Consider the following 19,556-nt stretch of genomic DNA (forward strand, 5'->3'; position numbering starts at 1 on the left):
GCAACTGGTGGCCAAAGGCATTTCTGGACTGCCTGCTTCCATGAGCAGGATGGCTCTACTGAAAGCCCTCAGGAACCACTGAACCGCTGCTGTACTTACCAAAGCCAGTTTGAATTTAACTGTTGTCAGAAATCTATCAGCCATGAAGGACAGCAAATTGCCAAACATTAAATTTCTGGTTTCAACATTATGGGAAACAGTGACCGGATCACAGCCAAAGGTTCAGAAGGCCCTGTGGTATGTTTCAGAAAGAATAAATTCCAGAGGAATCAGAGGAGAGTCTCAGGGGATGTAGGGTAGTATAGGACAGGGAAACAGCGTAGATGATTTTAGGACACCAAGCAGAAGAGGCTATATGGTAAACAAGAGTACACGCCTTGCTTCTACTTGTCACACTTTGTAAATTAAAATATTCCAATGCATGACCATAATTCTCTTTCCACTGTAACACAAGGTAGAGTGGCAAAAGGTATGTAGATATTACACAGTCTCATTCAATTTCTACCTTGCCTTTATGATATCCATCTTAAAGAATAACCATTCCTGAGTAAAAGACCATCCACTTTTACAGCAGTGGATTGCTTTTCTGCTAGTCAGTGATAAAAAGTGTTGTAAATGGACGCACGATGAGCAATGCCCACAGTACTTTGAACTGAGAACAAAAAAATTCAGTTTCTGGCTTACAGGGGCTAAGTAACATATCTGGGCAACCCTAATTTGCCCTTTTTGAACAAAGCCTTTTCTGTGCAGCTCTGGATTCCTACGGCCTTGGACTAAGCAGGATCGGAATGACATACGCCTGCCCCAAAGACAAGCATTTAGCCTGCTTTTTAGTAAAAAATGCTCCCTTTGCTAAATTTCAAAACTCCAGACTCTTTTTACTCTCCTCTCAGGCTTACACATAGTTTACATTTGCCACTTGGTTTCTCAGGACACGGGTAGCAATTTTTTCTTTTGATCCTTTCCAGGGAGAGGCAGATGGCTCAACGTCTTGTCCCTCTCTCTCTCATTACTCTGGCCAGCTCTGAGGGTGGGACGTGAGGGACAGAGTTAGGGTTGTGCAGAGGTATGGGTTTCATTTACCCCTTTTCAACTTCGTACGCTGCTAGATTGAACGCTCTGGAAGAGTGCAAGTTTCTATAAGGAAACTTTCACCCTGAAATAAGGAAGATCCATTTTTCAGTTAATTAATTAACATTGTAGAGTAGAAGATCTTGCACAGTGGGACCCAACGTAGCATCTCCAAAAATGGAAAGCTGGATCAGACTAGGGCTTTGGACTCTACTCCTGTGTAATAAAACAATGCTGGGTTTTTTATTAGTATTTTTTAAAATCTGCAACAAGATACTGCTCTGAATCTATTCTCACTAAACAAAGGAAAACTGTATGTGTTTTTGTCAGACCAGCACTTTGAAATTCCCCAAGATAAGACACATAAATAAATGAAGAATTATACTTGGCAATGAGTTTGGCATCAGACTTTAAATGTTTCATAGTTCTGGGCTTAGGAAATAAGTTGAACAAAGTCTCCAGAACCTTTCTGGAGACGTACTTGGGGTGTTTGGATATACTTGACAGCACCATGTTCAAGGGAGGAAAAAAAGAGGAAATTGCTTATTCGAAACGTGAGAAAGGGTTGCACCATGTGACATGCCTGACATTTAAGTGATGATAGTGTTATGCATATGCTCTTTTGGCTTTGGTCTGACACCTAGGCTCTGCCATGGTGCAACTTAGCACTGTCATGGTACAGCCTTGATGACAAAACTCAGAAAGATGTGACTTACAACTCATTTCAGGAACATATGGGCCACAGATCACCCAGCCTCTGCCGCAGGCGGGGAAACGTACAGCATCTCAGGCAAAGACCCTGCAAAGTTCCCCAGCTGCATGAGGTAGCTGTGCAGGCTGCAGCATCCTTTGGGATGCCATTTGAATTACAGAAGATTGTGGCTAATTAGAAATAAACAGGAAAATGCTTGATTTACAGAGAAATGTGTGATTCTGCCAGCTAATTTTTTTTTTCACTCTCTTTAACTTAACATTCACAGAATACACTGATCATGCTAATGCTTTCACTATATTCATTAATAAGGACAATTTACATTTATATAGCACCTCTCTTAGTTAAGAATTCCAAAGCTTTCAGCAAAATATACACAAAAAATTACTTCTATTTCACTGAATATAGTCATCGTCGGAAGGAAAATCAACAATTGTGAAGCAGTGTAGAAGAACATTACACAACAGTTTCAAGTAAGACACAAAGCAAACCCCCCAAAAACCCAAAGCAAAAAACCCCTGAGATGCCAGATGCAAGTGTAGGTAAGGGGGACGTTCGTATGCAAGCAGCAGCGTGAAGCAGCTCTGTGTGTGCCCTGAGGAGCAGTGCTTGGAGGCAGCAAACGTACTTCATAATGATTAAAGCAACAGACTTCATACATGTGCAGCCTATTGCGTTCTTGCATACTGAGGGAGATTCTCAGTTTAAACTGCGAATCTACCGAGAAGAGCGAACCAGGAACGCTTATTCTGATGACAAGAAAAGGGAAAGTATATGCAAATTGTGACCAGCACTTATCTGACCACTAAGCTTCTTACTTTACAAATGGTCTCCAAATTTTAAAAGGCATTAATTATGTTAACACACTCTTCTACAAAAACAAAATTAAAAAGAACTTCTTGTTGCAAGTGATGAGTTTTAATTCTCTGTCATAATGACACATAACTGGAATTCCCAGACAAAAATGAAATAATCTATTCTCTTTGTGTTCAAATCCCCCTTCTACCCCAAACCCCATTTACTTTAGTCACTGATCAAATCTCCACACACTATATTACAAGTTGAGAGTCAGAGGTGGGAGAAAAAGCCATCCATCTAAAGTAAAATTAATAGCAAAACTTTGAGAGAGAGCATGCATGCGTTAGCAAGACCAAAGCATGAGCTATTACATGACAAATGTGTTGATAAATGCTAAGCCCTGCACACACAAAATAACTTTGGTTTGGCTAATAAGCATCCATTATAGCCCTTTCCCATCATTTTGAGGCAGACAAGGTAGTTTTCATACTTGACCCTTGAAAGCAGATTTGTTTTTGTAATTAACATGTTATCCAGGGATTTTTCTTTCCACTTCTCTTTCTCCTTTCAATACTCTCCCTCTAGCATGGAAAGATTTCCTTGCCTAAGGTTGCCACTATATTCAACAACTGCTGGCTGAGACCTCACGACCCACTGCATAAATTCACATAAAATTATTCACATTTGGCACATCTCTGCTGGTGAATAACAACCACCTTTTTGTCTCTGAGACAAAGGAAAGAAAGATTTAAAAAAAGAACAAAGGCAGCCTAATAAGAATCCCACATTTCCTATTTTTTCCGAATCTGGTTAAACAGCCTCTACAAGTCAGAGAAATTCAACAAAGCAAACTTGTTGTGGACTGTTTGTCTTTCAGTACAGAATCAACACAGATGGAACAGCCTCTCAGCATGACTTCTGATCACGGGCTTAGATATGAGATAACTTTTCTTGCCTGTTAGATGTTTTCATTTTAGTTTTTCACTAAGTTATCATGCTATCATGCAATTACAGCTAAATCCACACTAAAATCCAGGATTCCAACACCAAGTCCAAACCTGGTTGGGACTTCAATCTGGTCCACATAGCAAGTCAAGAGTTCATTCAGTGTAGTTACAACCACAATACAAACAATCAAATAAAAAAGGCCAGAAGGAAAGACTTGAGCATTTCTTTTTGCTGCATGGAAAAACAATGTATAGACCACACTTCAAAACTGATCACATTTTTAAAATGTAAAGCTATGAAGTCCTGTTAAAACTGAAATTATGAAACAACCTTAATGACAATGTCTTACTCCAATTGAGTTACATCTGTATATATTTATATTTGAAAAATACACATGAACCTGAATTTCAACTCTCTCCCACTGGGAATTCTCAGATCTTGGTTTACTGAGTTAGTATGAACTCAGTTTCTGATCCCTTCGCTATATACAAATGTTTGTGCAACTTCAGTGACAATTGCCTCAAGACTTTTCTGGTAAAGCAAAACCTGCTACATGGCAAAAAGCTGCGATCACTACCTCTTATTTTACCCTTACGCAGTAAGGGAAGGGTTAATAATATGGCAGAAAAAAATTAGCAATGTCATTATGTTTGGAAAGATCTCTACCATACTGTATTTAGGTGAAAAAGAGAGATACTTGGCCCATTCCCAGCTACAAACTTCTGATTTATGTCAGAAGTGTTTTATTACTATTTATAACAATGACTCAGTAGATGTTTTTAAAGCACTATGATGCCACAAACTGAAAATACTCCTACTTCTGTGCTCGCATATTTCTCCAAAATTAACAAGTGTGGTATCACATAGCACAGATTGAGGCTATCGGGAGACACTACAGGTTGTATTATGAACTCAAAGCGTGAACAATTCCTCAAGCACCCCATGCCTTACTCTGTCATCTCTTCTTTTCACATAGACTTGTAGATCTTGCCTACACACTCATACGTTGGTTTGAAAAACCCAACATCAATATATTAACACCATGATAGTAATGAAGTCTTACATTCTTTTAGCCCCAAATTCCAGAAGCAACTAGTTTTAAAATCATCATAATGATGGGTACATCATCAACTCAAAGGAATTTCTCTTTTCTTTTTAACCCAGTGAAAAACTTGACCATCTTTCTTTAATGCTATCAACCTGGAAGCTTGACAGTAAGGATTAAAAATTGCTCCTTCCTTCCCACTTGGTTATTGGAAAGGCTGTGAAAGGCAATCAGTCTTGTGAAGCCACACTTCACAGTCTGCATAAAAATGCCATGATTCCCAGTCCTCTCCCCAACCTAATTGAAAGTGCGTAATATTACACAGCTGGGGAAAACTAAACCATAAACATATGCAATACATCATGCTATCATACAAAACCTGTTACTAATAGGCACTTGATGATCAGCAGGATCGAAAGGGATCTGAAAACAGAGATTATTTTTGCTGCAGGGTAAGAACTTTTCCCGATTGAAAGAGGAAAAACACTCTTCTCAGCAGTGCAAGAATTGGACTGGAGTCAATTCATCCATTCTGTTTGTGAAATATGGACTTTTCCTTAATGATTTCTGTTTGACTGCTGCCTTGCTCAGATGCTTTGGGGGTACTGCTGCAGCAAATCATGGTTTTGGTTAAGAGGAAATCCATGGCTTTCTAGTCAGTAAATACAGAGGTCTGGGGCATCTTAACAGCCCCCCGCCCAGCCCCAGGCTCCCTCCCCACCAAGCTATCATTGTTTGTAATTCTAGGTGGCAATATTACCTGTCACCAGGAGTCTGTGGGTAGTGCTGCTTGTTTATTTTTGCATACAGTCCTTCTAAGTGCTCCCTCTCCATTGGTGCTGAAGGAGAATCACGTGGGTATACAAAGGTTTCTGCTACTGCTGGTGATGATGGCCTGTAGATGCTTGCTGCTGGATAAGCCTCTCGGAAGTGGTTTACTCTGGCATAATTTGGATCCACCTCATCATCGTCAATGTCAGGTCCTCCAGGACCAGTAGAATAATCACTCAGGCCTCTCAGTTGCTTTTGCCGTAACTCCTGATGCTTTGCACCAATCCTAACAACAAAAAAGAAAGAACAAATATACAGTTGGATCTGCTTCAACAGCAACGGCAGATGCTGATTCATCACACAAATTTGGAGCACCAACCACAAACCCAACTGTTTAGATCTTCCAGTACACTGTGAAACCGGTGCCAGATAAAACAAAAAGGTACATGCAGCAATTTTGTTCTTTATCTCTGGCAATTACCTTTGTAACCAAGTTGCTCATCCTTCTGATGAAAAAAGTTAATGCTGAATATAGTGTGGCTTTTCACAAGCGTGTATGCACATGTGCGTACACGTGAACTCATACAGTTTTAATTCTACACCTATCCTCCACTTTGCAGTTAATATACCTAACCCAATCCTGAAACTTTTAATCTAAATTAGCCAGTAAAATTGTTACTGCCCCTTGGCCACTTGACCCACCTAGATTCTCCTAAATACATTAACTTGTGAAAAGTGGATTAAATGTGAACGTAAATGGAAAGATGGCACAGTTGTCTCAAATCAGAGGACCACAGTTAATTCGCTGAAGATTTAATTTTTTTTAAATTTTATTTTGGCTACATAAATGTGGAAATCATGCCTTATTATATAGGGGATAGGGACAAAGTAAAACAGCAAAGAAATTAATAGAAACCTGACAGAGATGAATTGGTACATATAAGTGAATTAAAGACTATTACTGGCAGTACTCCACTGTGATAAAGCCTTAAGTGGTATTACAAAATGCTGCTGCTAATCAGGGGCATTGTGTAATCTCTTTGGAATAGTAGAACATATTCAGGTAAATTTCAAACTCAGCTGATATTCAATGATTCAACATTCATGCTGGAGAAAAAAAACCTACAGCAAGGCTCTGTGAGCATGCAACTTCTGTTAACTGCTCAGCTACTCTTCAGCACAGGGTAATTAAATGCAGCAAAATGGATCTGGCAGAATGCTGACCACAATAAATAGCATTTACGGAAAATAACGGAGCATGGAGGAAGAAACAAAGGACGGAAGACAGATACAGAGATGCAGTGCCTGACAGAAGTAGTCAACATTTGCTGTTGACTGTATCTGAACTCCAGGAGCAGCGTAGAAAGAACAGTGCAATTTGTACCATAGGAGACAAAGTAAAAAGGGTCTAGCAGACTTTGTTACCCCAGTAGAGCATAATGGCCTCAGGACTTTGCATAGTGAAAAATGAAGATGTTCTGGAGAAAGTCTTTAAAAGGCATGGAGAAAATGGTTTCCTAAAGAAATAGATGAGCACATTGGGAGCTTCCAGTCAGACAGACAGGAGCTATTAAGTACAGAATGGGATTCATACCATTTATTTTGTTTCATTAGAATTGTATCATCAAAATAAATGCTAATACTTTTCAAATAATTTGTAGCTCAAAAGGCTTACGAATAACTCTAGTGAGAACAACATGCCTTTCTACACACATACTTGAGTACATCAATGTGTATCACGCATGCTTTCCAGTTACACCTCTCCATTAACTGTGCTAGGACACATCAAGAGGTGATGCTAGTTTTTAACACTTAAAATGTAGCCATACTTTACAGCGGGATGAGCTTGCATATGATATGCTCCTTGACAGCTGGGGGGTGCCCACTGTCCACTCTGCCTTCCCTCAGTGAAGCAGATGACCTTTCTCTTCTCTAGTACTGCGTGCCCCACCTCCAGTACTGTGTGCGGTTTTGGGTGCCTCAATACAAGAAGGACATCAAACTATTAAGAGTGTGCCCAGAGGAGGGCGACCAAGATGGTGAAAGGCCTCAAAGGCAAGACTTAGGAGGAGCGGCTGAGGTCACTTCAGCTTGGAGAAGAGAAGGCTGAGGGGTGACCTCCTTGCAGTCTACAACTTCCCCAAGGGGGTCAGCAGAGGGAGAGGTGCTGATCTCCTCCCTCTCTGGTGACCAGCCATAGGACACAAGGAAATGGTATGAAGCTGCGTCAGGGGAAGTTCAGATTGGACATCAGGAAAAGGTTCTTCACTGAGAGGGTGGTTGGTCACTTGAACAGGCTCCCAGGGAAGTGATCATGGCACCAAGCCTGTCAGAGTTCAAGGAGCGTCTGGACAATGCTCTTAGTCATACGGTTTAGTTTTAGGTAGTCCTGCAATGAGCAGGGAGTTGGACTCTATGATCCTTATAGGTCCCTTCCAACTTGAGATATTCTATGATTCCATGAAATATTTGACTATATAGACCATGTGAGAGAATATCTTCCTAACACACCATTTCTACTTTTCCTCAAGTTCCTGATCCCAGCCCAGTTAGTTAATTTTCTTTAATTTTTCTTAAGATATTATTAAAAATACTCACAAAGCCTTAATGTAATTTACTACAGTAGTTCTTAGACATGAAAGGATGATAAGAAGAAATAAGCTACAATCTGTCTACATCCTTAACACCTCTCAGGTTTCTACACTGAGGCTTCCTAAGAATTCCTAAGAATTGCTCCTTTTTTCTTCCCAGTGCTTCTCTTCCCCACACAATCACCTCCTCCTCCCGTAACCTTCACTCCACTTCTCTTTTGCTTCACGTTTTCATGCCACACACACGCCCTATTTTGAACTGAAATGGTGGCCCAGGTCAGGAAAGGCACTATCCTCAGGTGCAACCTCACCCAGAGTAATGCAGTGTCTTGAAGAAGTCGCAGACTTCAAAATGAGCCTTTGATTCTGCACAATTCTGACTATCCACAAGGGAGATTTTATTGGAGAATCTTATGGAGGGCACAGCCTGGTGTCAATATGTGATAAATTCAGTTAGTAAGGCACATATTCTCTCATTTTACTGCTGATTGCACTTAGCTAGCTTATGGCTTCTTGGGACAGTGAGAGTTTAATGGCATTTGCAGAACAATGGGACATACAACTTATTCTTTGTAAAACTAATGGTGACACTGGTATAGACCTTGGTAAAAGTCACGTTTTTATTCATAAAGCAATGGGCAGTGGCATGGGAAGAAAGTCAACACTGAGGAGCTGTATAGGAAAACGGAAACTAAAAAGCAGTGGTCAGCTTGCATTTCTGTCTAAACCACAAACCATTGCTAGCAAATGAGTAATCATTAGAGAGCAGCTGAAAGCGTGCAAAGCCTTTCCAAGGGTTTGTAAATAAAGATAAAGGAGAGATTATGCAGCAGGGAGTGGTGAAGGGAGCCAGTCTGCCCATGTCCGTGAGTGAAACATCACATTCATCATTCACATAAAGGAATTTGGGGCAAAGTTACCACTTGGTCCATTCACATAAAAAACCTGTCTTTTCAGGTAGCTCATCATCTGAGAGCACTTGTACTACAAGGACAGGGGTGGATTTCCATTGCAAATAAGGCCTCAGACATCAATGAAGCAGGGAGGGAAGTCTACATTGCTGTTTTCCATCTTTTATACATACAGGCACTTCAAGAGAAACCCTCTTGCAGAAGGATTAATATTTTACATGTCCCACATGGGATTATGTCAGAAATGTAAAAATGAGGGCGCTATCTTTGTTTAAAAATAAAAAATCACACAAGTAACTGTTAGCTCTTGCACCCAATAACTGTCAGTTTGGTAGTAGTCTTTGCCTCCGATTATTCTTCTATGAAAATGCATAAAGCACTTTGAGATTGTTGCTGTCTACCAGATTAACTCTGAAAAAGCATTGAATGTTCTTAAAAACCTGGGAAACTGTGGAGGGCTTCACCCTCAATTAGTGACCAAAAAAGCCTAAACACAGACTTCAGTGCAGGAATATATCATATGAGGTACAAGCTTCATGGCACACGCAGGTCCATGTGAGATGACACAAGCAGAAAAATGGGAGAACACTGCATTTCAAGGAATGATCTCATCACACATCAGTGCAGAAGACATGGCACACAGTCCTGAGAAGAGTCACAACAGTTTCTCAGAAAATGATGAGCCATAACATTCTTTGGACCAATACATCACCTGTCCCCTAGGTATTTAAGACCTACTGAAAGCAAGAGTAGTGCAGCACAGCAGCATCACGTGAATCTTGCTTTCATGTCTGGCAGTGAGAGTAATTTGTCCTGCTATCAATACTGGTGTATTCTGCACAACAAAAGCCGTAATTAGGTCACCACAATTTTCTTTTGTTCCTGTGAATAAGCCTAGCTTCTTCAACTTCTCCTTCTGAATGCAATCTTCAATCGCTGCCACTATTACAAGTCGAACCTACTCAAGAACAATTATTTCTGTTCTATATTATATGGACCAGTCAATATTAGGTTATGTGGAATTCTTCATGATCAATGTTTCATCTTTTCAATATGGCTATTATAATTGCATTAATATTTCTTGTTTCCTTTTTACTCTTCCACACAAATCTATAAAATTTGCTCAGTGATCTCTTTTTCATTTCAATCCAAATGTTCACATTAGGGAAACAAACTATCAGATGGCTGTTTTTTCTTTCTTTCTATTTACCTGTCCTTCCATGCCTTCTCTTGTGTTTTTCACCTTTGAAGTTTCTTCACATTTTTGTGAAGTTTTAAATATCCTCACTGTATTTCAGCATCATGTTTTCACCCAGTTTTAAAGCAATCTTTTCTATAGCACATCCCAGTAGGTGCCCAGGAATTCTTTACTAAGGTACAAAAAAAGATGTGCTGTTCTTTCTATCACTCCTATAATGCTCTGCCAATCCTGCTAAGCAGGCTACTTCTGCTATATCCCACTCTAGTCATTCACCATTTCTGCACCTCCCTCTGTGTTTCTCCTTATCTGAAACAGCAATATCTTTACTCTCCATCACAAAGAAAAAAAAAAATTCCAAATCAACACAACTATCATAGCAACCAGCTTATTGAACAAACAATTACTACAAGAGACCCCCAAACTCGCAGCACAGGATGGGTCTGGTTAAACAACTGGTGCAAATTTGTGACAAAAGATAAAATGTCACTCAGCACCACAGTGCTGGCAGTGAAACCAGAGATGAGGAGAGGCACAGGTCACCATCTGAACAATTTAGTGTAGCACTAAAGTTTCTGCAAACTTCCTGATGAGGGAAAGGGAAAAGAAAAACTCGCACAGAATGAAGGGAAGTTAGATATATTTCCTTTTGGGTATCCCATATCAATCCTGCTTGCTCTCTTCCGCCACCTGAACACCATGCTCTCCAGTTAAATTGCTGCACGACAACTACATCAAATTCCCGTAGCTGTGTTTCTGTAAAAACACAACCTTTGCACACAAGCAGCCAGGGGACAGGCAACAGAAGTGCCGTATCAAGCAATGCAGTTATTTTTCCTGTGACTCACCTTTTTCTCAATAGCATCTAAACACATATCCTATCCTAATCTTTTTTGTTGCTTTCAAGACCCACTAGCTATCACTAGAACACTTCTCTACAACAAATAATTTCAGAAAAAAAAATAGTTTGATAAAATATATAACCTCAATAGAACTATAAGTAACATTTCCAAAACATGTGGCATCCTATTTATATAAGTCAAATTATAGACAGGATCCTATATACCTAATATACTTCTGGAAATGGGACATGGTATTTTTAAAATGCTTCTCTACACCTCACATACTGTTCACTAGCACACCCCCAGAGCTGTGAATCTAGGAAACACTCTCATTTATCCTTCAAACAACCTTCCTATCTGACACATCCACACAAATCATATATGGTGATTTCTCATGTACTAACACATGAAAAGATGCATAAACCTAGAGCGCAGCAGCCATGAAAGGGTTAACAGCCCAAACAGCTCCTTCCAGCTGCAGCTCAGATACACCAATGAGTTACTGTGGCTTAACAAGTTATTGTGTTTCTGCTGAGCTACTGTCAATGACCACATATGTATTCCCTGCCTGTGACAAACACAATGTAAAACGTTTTAGCCTGACATCAGTGACAGAGATACTGACAGGCAAAAGCTGGCTTAAAAGACTGGAGCACGCACAGAGTGAGGCAGCTGCAGGAAGGGATATGGACCACCTCAAGAAAACTCCAGAAGAGCTGAGCAGAAGTGACTTTTGGAGCAGACTCAGAAATGCTTTTGGGAATGGAATGAGAGGGTTAGGAAAAGCCACAAAAGATACTCCTCATCTCTTGGCCCATCAGGCAGAATCTGGGCGGGTGGTTGGGTTGTGAGTGGGGAACGAGAAAATACTGAAGCTTCCAAAACCAGTGCTCTAAGCCTCTGTGAAAACTAAAACACAGGACTTGATGTTACCAGCACAGTAGCCCAGAGAAGGCCAGGGTCATTCAGAGCCGTGGAACCCAAAGACTGCCTTCGATGGGGAACAAACAGCAAGACACGGGATGCCGCCCAGCCTGCAGTTCTGGAGGCCCACCACCAGGCCTAGCTCAAAAGGAGCTTTGCACAGCGAGTCACAGTCCAACAAACCATCACCTTGGAGCAGGACAAAACTCGAAGCAGCATGTCCTCCTGGCTCTGCCACCCCCAAGCAAGGGCCAGGGCACCTGCTGCCCAACAGGAGACATGAGAAGCAACTCAACGGCACCAACAGCTACCAGGTCTGGCCACAGTGCAAAAACTGCAGGTGGGAAGCTCAGCCCAGGAGAGACCGTGGGCTCTCTTACAAAGAGAACTGCAAGGTTGCACTTCACATCAGAACAGTTTTAGATGGGGAAAACTGACCAAAATAGACCCACAACAAAAAAGCACAACCTTTCCTGAGGTGTTTGAACTTCTCCTCCCTTGCACTCCCCATGAGCTCCAGGTCACCCTGTTTCTTCTGACTTTCTAGGGAAAGTGCAAAAGCGATGCAACATTTTTTTATTTATCATGGAATGATTGTGTGCTTAGCACTGAGCAGAGCACAAAGAATGAGATGGTTTGAGCCCTGAGGTGCCTATCTAAGAAGTCAAACACGGGACAGAAAAGGCAGCTGCTGACCAATGACAGCATATTTCACAAAGGTACCTTGTTTTATACTTCAGATGAATACAGCAACATTTCTTGTATGGTGGATTGAAAGCATAGACTTTGTGGAAGCGCAAACAGGTACATGAATGAGCAAGATGCTGGCTATGTCAATGAAAGATGTTCCCAGGGGAGAAGTATGAATAACAAGCAAAGACAAAATGTGTAACAAAAACAGGGTCATAGGTCTTTTAGGATAATTTCTATTCTGTTCACAGTAAGAGAAGCAGAATAAGAACAGGTAAGCGAGTGTGTGTACAATCAGTTTGAGGTATACCTAAACTCTGAAAAAGGACCTGATCCTTTAAGTCTTTTGAGATCATTGAGATGCTAAACATTCATCGTCTCATTTAGTTGTTCCTTGTGAACAGCAGAATAAAAGCTGCTGCATTGCTTTTTTTCCCCACTCATGTGACTCTCCACAAGATCTACATACTGCAATGATTACTCAATTTACATCTGATTTAGTATCTTAATACTTCAACTGTGATTTTACATAACATTTCTGCTTTTGTCTCTCATTTACCTAATTCATACATATATTGAGTAACGGGTTGTCTAGAGGAAAGCAGCCTATTTCTGCAGGAGGTCACTTAGATTTCCATTGGGTTTAATGTTTTAATTCCTTTCTAGCTGCTAGCAAAATATATTTTGCTAACTAAAATCTTGTATTTTCATTCATTTACATAATAGTGGACTGAATACATCCTGCCTTCAGATATTTGTAAGCCATAACCACTGATGAGAATGGGCATATTTCACTTGAATATCTGAGGACATAATTTCAGTACAGTGCTTTAAATTTTTTAAATTTCATAATAATTTTTCAGACAGACATGGTCTATAATGACATTAACAATCTTATTCAAACCTACATCTTTTATCAGGAAACGGTTCATTTGTATTTTTTCAACCATCACCTGGGAAAACTGCAGAGGCAGGCAAGTCTCATAGCTAAAAAAAATAAATAAAATAAAAATCCACCTCTTGCCAGTAAATTGAGGACATCTGATACAACATCCTCATCAAGACTCAAACAATATCTAATTTAGTATCATCTTTCAGGGTATTCTACTGGAGGCGTATTTGTTGAAAACATCTTCCCCATAAGCTATGCAAGTGTTTCTTCGTTTCAGCTCATTCTATTGTGCTGGATTTGAACATCTTCTCCCCCATAATTAGTATCTGTAATTGTAAACAAGAACAGAAAGTCTCGGAAATAAAAAAAGACAAGCCACAAATTCAAGGGAGTAAGAGACTGTAACTCAGGCTAAACAAGACAGATCTTGTAACAGCATTAACCAGCCCAATAATAAAAATCACCAGGGCTAAACATGAAATATTGCCTGTTATAGATAAATACCTCATATTCATATAATGCTGAACTGACCAAAGTAGCTGCCTTTGAAGGGTTGTAAGTAAAGAAACAGAGGAAAGAAAAACTTAAGAAGCAGATAGAGCGACACTGACCTTAAAATTTAAGATTATGACAAGCTGAAGATGAAACATAGCCCTTTTGTACCACAAAATGAGGAGTGTGAGCTTTGGATAGACAAGACTGAGGTCTTAATGTTCTTCCATTTATTTCAGAGGTGACAGGGAGTGATTACCAACTTACACAGAATCCTGCCCTATAAAGAAAATCCTGGTTCTAATGAGGTCATTACATTTTCCCCCACGCCATGAACTTCAACGAGAACAGGATTTTACCTTTGCTGTTAAATCTGAGGAAGTTTTTCTGTCTCTCTTTTGTCCACATTAGTTGTACACTGGGGGAAATGCAGCAGATTACAGAAATCCAACTATTGGAAAAGCCAAGTATATTATATTCTGTATTTTACTACATTATGCAATTTTCTTTACTCAGAATTACCCTGAGTTATTTTTTGAAGTGACAGTATCAGAAAAATTTAGGTTGGAAGGAACCCTCTGAAGGTCACCCTGCTCAATCGCCTGCTGAAAACAAGGCTGACTGCACAGATCAGGTTGCTCAGTCAACAGGGTGTGCCTTGTTTGTGATAATGTGGATTAGTGGAATTATTCCAGGTTTGCCAAAATTACTTTGGCATCGTTCACCTGAGATGTTCTGATGCCTTTAAAAGCTCCAAGCTCCTCCTGCAAAATGGACTTGAGTCTGCAGGGACTTTGCAGACCATAGGTATGTTGCAGGCCTAGTTCTCAACATTGATTTAAAGGAATTCTCAGGCTGCTGTAATTTGTACTTTTCCATTAAAAAGATAAGTGAGATGCTGTGCACATCATACCTGAGTCCCTTTTGCTAACATTAGCTCATTGTGGAACAAATAATCACAAAAAGAGAATCAAAAGAACAGAATACTCCTAGAAAGCAAGATTTAACTTTGCTTATATTTTAGTCATTGGGAACTTGATGTCAGGAATGGAAACAATACCAAATGCAGTCAAAGCCACAGATTCACCTATCCAACCAAGACATCAAGCAAATTATTTCAGAGAAGATATTTCATCTTCAGATAAGCAAATTATTTTATCATCAGATACAGTGAACAAGTATAAAGTAACTGCAGTATACCTGCAGAAAAACTATGGCGAGACAGGGACATCAGTCTATGAACTTATGCATTGCCACTGACTAGATCAGCTCCAGCAATTGCTGTAGTAGGTACCAGTCAAAACCACTGAGGATTCTAACACCATCTTAAGAAAAATACCAGAGACACTGTAATGACCATGGGAAGACACAACATTGATTTGACACCTCATGAAAACCCAACATCCACAACCACATGCAGTAACATAGCTCAGAATAGACACACGAAGACTGACACCTACTGAGTCCCTGGGGCCTCCTCCTTCAGTAAGTGGGTATTCTTGGAACATCTCCCGCATAGATACTTGCCAGCCCCACTTAGCTAGTGAGACCTCATGAGTTCGCACAACCATCTCTGCAACTGCTTAAACATTGTGCCTTCATTTGAATGGAATCCTAGCAGTGGAAGGAGCAAGCCTAGTTCCGTGTGATACGATATTCCACGCACATTTCTTTATTGTACACATAGGACATTGAGCCTGGAACCTATTGAACAGAATCTCTCTGTTCAAGAACAGAACAGCCTCCATCTGTTAGTCTGGGACTCACAGGTTGTTTCTAATTAACAATTCTGGATTAGAAAGCAAAACTCAGCTTTGAGGAGACAAAGCTTTAAGACTTTCAGGTATTTTGGTTTAACATCACTATGGATGAGAATTACACATGCAAACCAATTTCCTGCCTGACTGTCTATCCCCACAAGTTGTATTCTCATTTTTATCCCATAGGTAAGGGAGTCTGAGAACAGGAATTCTGTGCTGTGGCACTACTTCAAAGTACATGCCAAAGATTTATGATAGACTGTCATAAATCACACATGGAAGGGCAAGGAATGAAATGCAGCTTCCAAGTCATTCTTATGCCCTTATTGATTTTGCGGTAGGCAAGAGCTGACCTACATTCAGTACTGCATCAAAGAAATCCCTAGGCCAGATTAGCCTGTGTCTTAGAAAGCCCTCTATTACCCAAGTTGGCTAGTACACTGGCCAGTTTCACTTTACTAGTTTGGCCTGTAAAAGTTTCTAACAGCAGTATTTCTGTTTTACAGTGTCATTTTAAAAAACTTCAAGTAATAAGACTCTGATATATACAGAAAAGAACCCCACATTGGCCCATTTATGCAAGAAAGAACCAGGCCATTGCCCCTGACCTGCTCTGACCTTTTAGGTGGGCAGGTTTCACAGCTTGTGAAAACCGGTCTCCAGAGCAAAGTGAAACTAGTGCCTCAATGAAGGGCAAACCGAGGACGCTAAATGGCTTGGATGAGAATTTGGGTGCTTAAATTTAGAGGGCATGGCTATAACACCTGGAAAGTGCTATTCCCATCAGTCTCCAATACCATGAATAGTACTGAGATAGTTAAAGAAAAAGGCCAATTCCATGCGCCATTCTGTTACTCTCAATTCTTAATGTTCTTGAGCTAGGACAATCTGGGATCAACTCTCAGCCTAATGTTGTCTTAAAAATGTCCTCCAGCAGTGGATTAGCCACATGAAGCAGCTAAAAAATTGCTATTTGGTTCTAAATGCCACATCACAACCTGTGAAAGGTAGTTGAGACCCATCTACCTCAGCTACTCATAACCAAACATCAATCTCTCAGGATTCCGTGGTAGGCTTTTATTACATGTTCTGGTATGCAGAGCAGCAGCAGATCTAAAATGAGAATCATTCAGAATCAATGGGTTGGGATTAATCTGTCCTCCTGTCCAGTGCAAGTGCTGCCACAGTAATAAACAGAAATCTGATAACTTCATACTGTCAGCACAAAATGAAACTATGACCTTGACCTGTGCAACATCACCCAGTAATTTTTTCATAACTTCAACATACCATACTACACGGCTATGATCTAATAAGAATCTAAAAGTAATTAACTGGAATTTTTGAAAACTGAAGCCTTAATCAAATATGTATTCTTATCAGGGTTGCAAGCCAGCAATAAATTGGGACATTTAAAAAACTGGGATCCAGTCCAATCCGTGATCTGATCAGGGTTCAATGGTTATAATAAATTGGGGGTATTAAAACTGGGATCACATCCAACACTTTGTCTAAACCACAGGACCTAGCTGTGCTGCAAAGTCACGAATATTCAATGAACAGATATACCATGTTGGATTAACCCTTAATAAATAAAGATGCACAAGCTCAGGAGTCCCAAAACCATGTGGTTTAGCACAGAGCTTAATGGCGAGAAGAGCAATTACTAACATTCTATCAGAGATCAATATGAACTATAAACAGCCATAATAGACCTGGCAAGTGGGTAACAGGCACAAAAGCTACATGGGGCTGGCAACAATGTGTGTGTGTATGAGCATGCTCTAAGATGTACTATGGATTTAAAAAATCATACCTTGATTTTTGTAAAAGTCTGAGTTTCAACTTTTGATTCAAACCAATTTGGCTCTTCTACCATACTGCCATGTATGCAGCTATTCTTGTTTTCATTTTGATTTCCAGTAACATACAAGTTGTTTGTAATTAAATATAATGAAACAAATGCTGACAGAAATGGAGTTTCACTCACAAGTATTCTCTCATATATAAGTGGTCTCTAAATGTTTTTCTCTAAGATGCATTCCCTTCATACAGGGATCTTGCAGCTGCAAAATTAAACCTCTGTTTGCCAAATATCAAAAACATATGTACTGATTTTTTAACTATGGGAACAGGCGACAGGCATCAGAGCTGATAAGAAAGAAATGCTCTTCAGTTGCTGGAAGGTTTCCGAAAAGTAAAGGAAATTCAGGCTTTAATATAAAAACTGAAACCATTTAATTTTACCCAAATTTGAGATTCACTGTAACTTAAGCATTCAGTTCAGATGTTCTGAAAGCAAGGGCCAGATGTTCCTTCTGCTTCTCTAACACTCTGCTCAAGAAACTTCATACTATTAAAAAAAAATTCCGCAATTAATTCCAAGGAGAACTACAAAACCAAGACTGTTTTAACAAAACAACAAACTACTACTCACACAAACAAGTGGAGAGTATTACTTTTTTAGAGAGAATGCCTCCTTGTTCACCAACTCATATGCTACTTTTTAAAAACACCCTATTTTCAACAAGGTGCTTCATTTTGTGGAATTTTATTCTAATGTCAAGGAAATGTTCAACTCTGCTGGAAGAGAGACTTTGGTCTCAGCAGGAACATTCCAGTAAAATAATCCTAAACAAATAGGAAAAATAGTTTTCTTTCAATTGATAGTCACTTTATTTGCATTTGAAAGGCAAACAAATTATTATGTGTAAAACTCAAGTGACTAATATACTTATCCAGTTTGTTTTACAATGATTTTCAAATGTTAGAAAATTAATAGGCAACCCCAAATGAGTGGGAAAAAGATGGAGGAAGGGAAGAAGAGAAATCTTGTTTTGAGGGAAAGAAAAGAGAGGATGTCTTCCAGTATTTAATAATGTAGTGAACATCTTGTTGTTAAAATGACAAATTCTGAGTAATTTACACAGAACACACTAAAAATACAGATTTGAGTCAGCTTGATCAAAATAAACCTCAGACACAGCATTTGCTTTTTCCTTTTATGGGCTGATTCTAGACCTTTGGAGCACATGCTTTATTACAGCCAAACTCTTTGAAGCATGAACAAAATGATGAGTTTATTTAAAATAGGGCCCCAGTCCAAGGAACCACTTGACTTGTGTCAGGAAGAACAAACCACCACCTCAGAGAACTATATCACCAGTTAAGTCAGTCCTCCTGAACTGTCACGAACTTCTGACTTTCTCCAGTCAAGTATCAGTGACATTGCATTGCTGTGGCACAAGGAAAGCTAAGGGAGGTAGGGGGAGAAGAGGAAAATAGTGGAATTTAGAGGAGGTGCCGAATTCATTCCCATTGGACACAGATACGGCTATTACTAAAGAAGGAATGCCTAACATCCTAAGTTCCTGTTAACCACTTGAAGCCTGCAGAAGTAGTAGTCATGTAATGAAGTACTGGCTTTGAAAAGAAAGGAGGCCTGGGCCTGAGGTCTGGAACAAAGTCCTAGCCTGACAGGGACTTTTTAGGAATCTGGACAAGCAGCTGTGCTGCCTGCATGTCAGATTACCACCCACAGGACACTTTTTTTTTTCCCTGCCAGATTTTCTCTCTTATACCTCAACTGTAAGTGCTTGGGGTCAGGCCCAAGCTTCCCTAACAGCAATGAGCACAATGAGACCTTGATCTTGGTGGGGATTGCTAGGGAATACAAGCAGTAAAAAAATAATGATGTCAGCATTTCAGTGCAAGATGTGGAGCTGCTTCAGAGAACTGCAGCTACAAGGCAGCACAGAGAGTTGTACTGAAAACTGAGAATGAGACAATGTGGAATGGAAATAGAAATTACTAGGCTAGAGAAATACTAAATTTATTTTCACTTTTTGAGGTTCAAATCTGAAACTTGGCAGCCCATAAAAGGAGCTGCCAGGCAAATCTATGCTGAGGAC

The 19,556-nt window shown here is 39.9% G+C and overlaps 1 protein-coding gene across 4 annotated transcripts in view; it reads right to left on the reverse strand.

Annotated features, from left to right (window-relative positions):
- The window catches only part of PARD3B (par-3 family cell polarity regulator beta), a 434,227-nt gene that overhangs the window by 77,557 nt on the left and 337,114 nt on the right, over positions 1-19,556 (reverse strand). For all 4 annotated transcript variants that reach the window (XM_075028231.1, XM_075028232.1, XM_075028230.1 and 1 more), the window contains one exon: positions 5,335-5,631. In XM_075028231.1, the coding sequence (XP_074884332.1) occupies positions 5,335-5,631 (297 nt within the window). The remainder of the gene's footprint in view (positions 1-5,334; positions 5,632-19,556) is intronic.

This window comes from Buteo buteo, chromosome 5 (assembly GCF_964188355.1).
Source record: "Buteo buteo chromosome 5, bButBut1.hap1.1, whole genome shotgun sequence".
NCBI classification, from domain to species: Eukaryota; Metazoa; Chordata; class Aves; order Accipitriformes; family Accipitridae; genus Buteo; species Buteo buteo.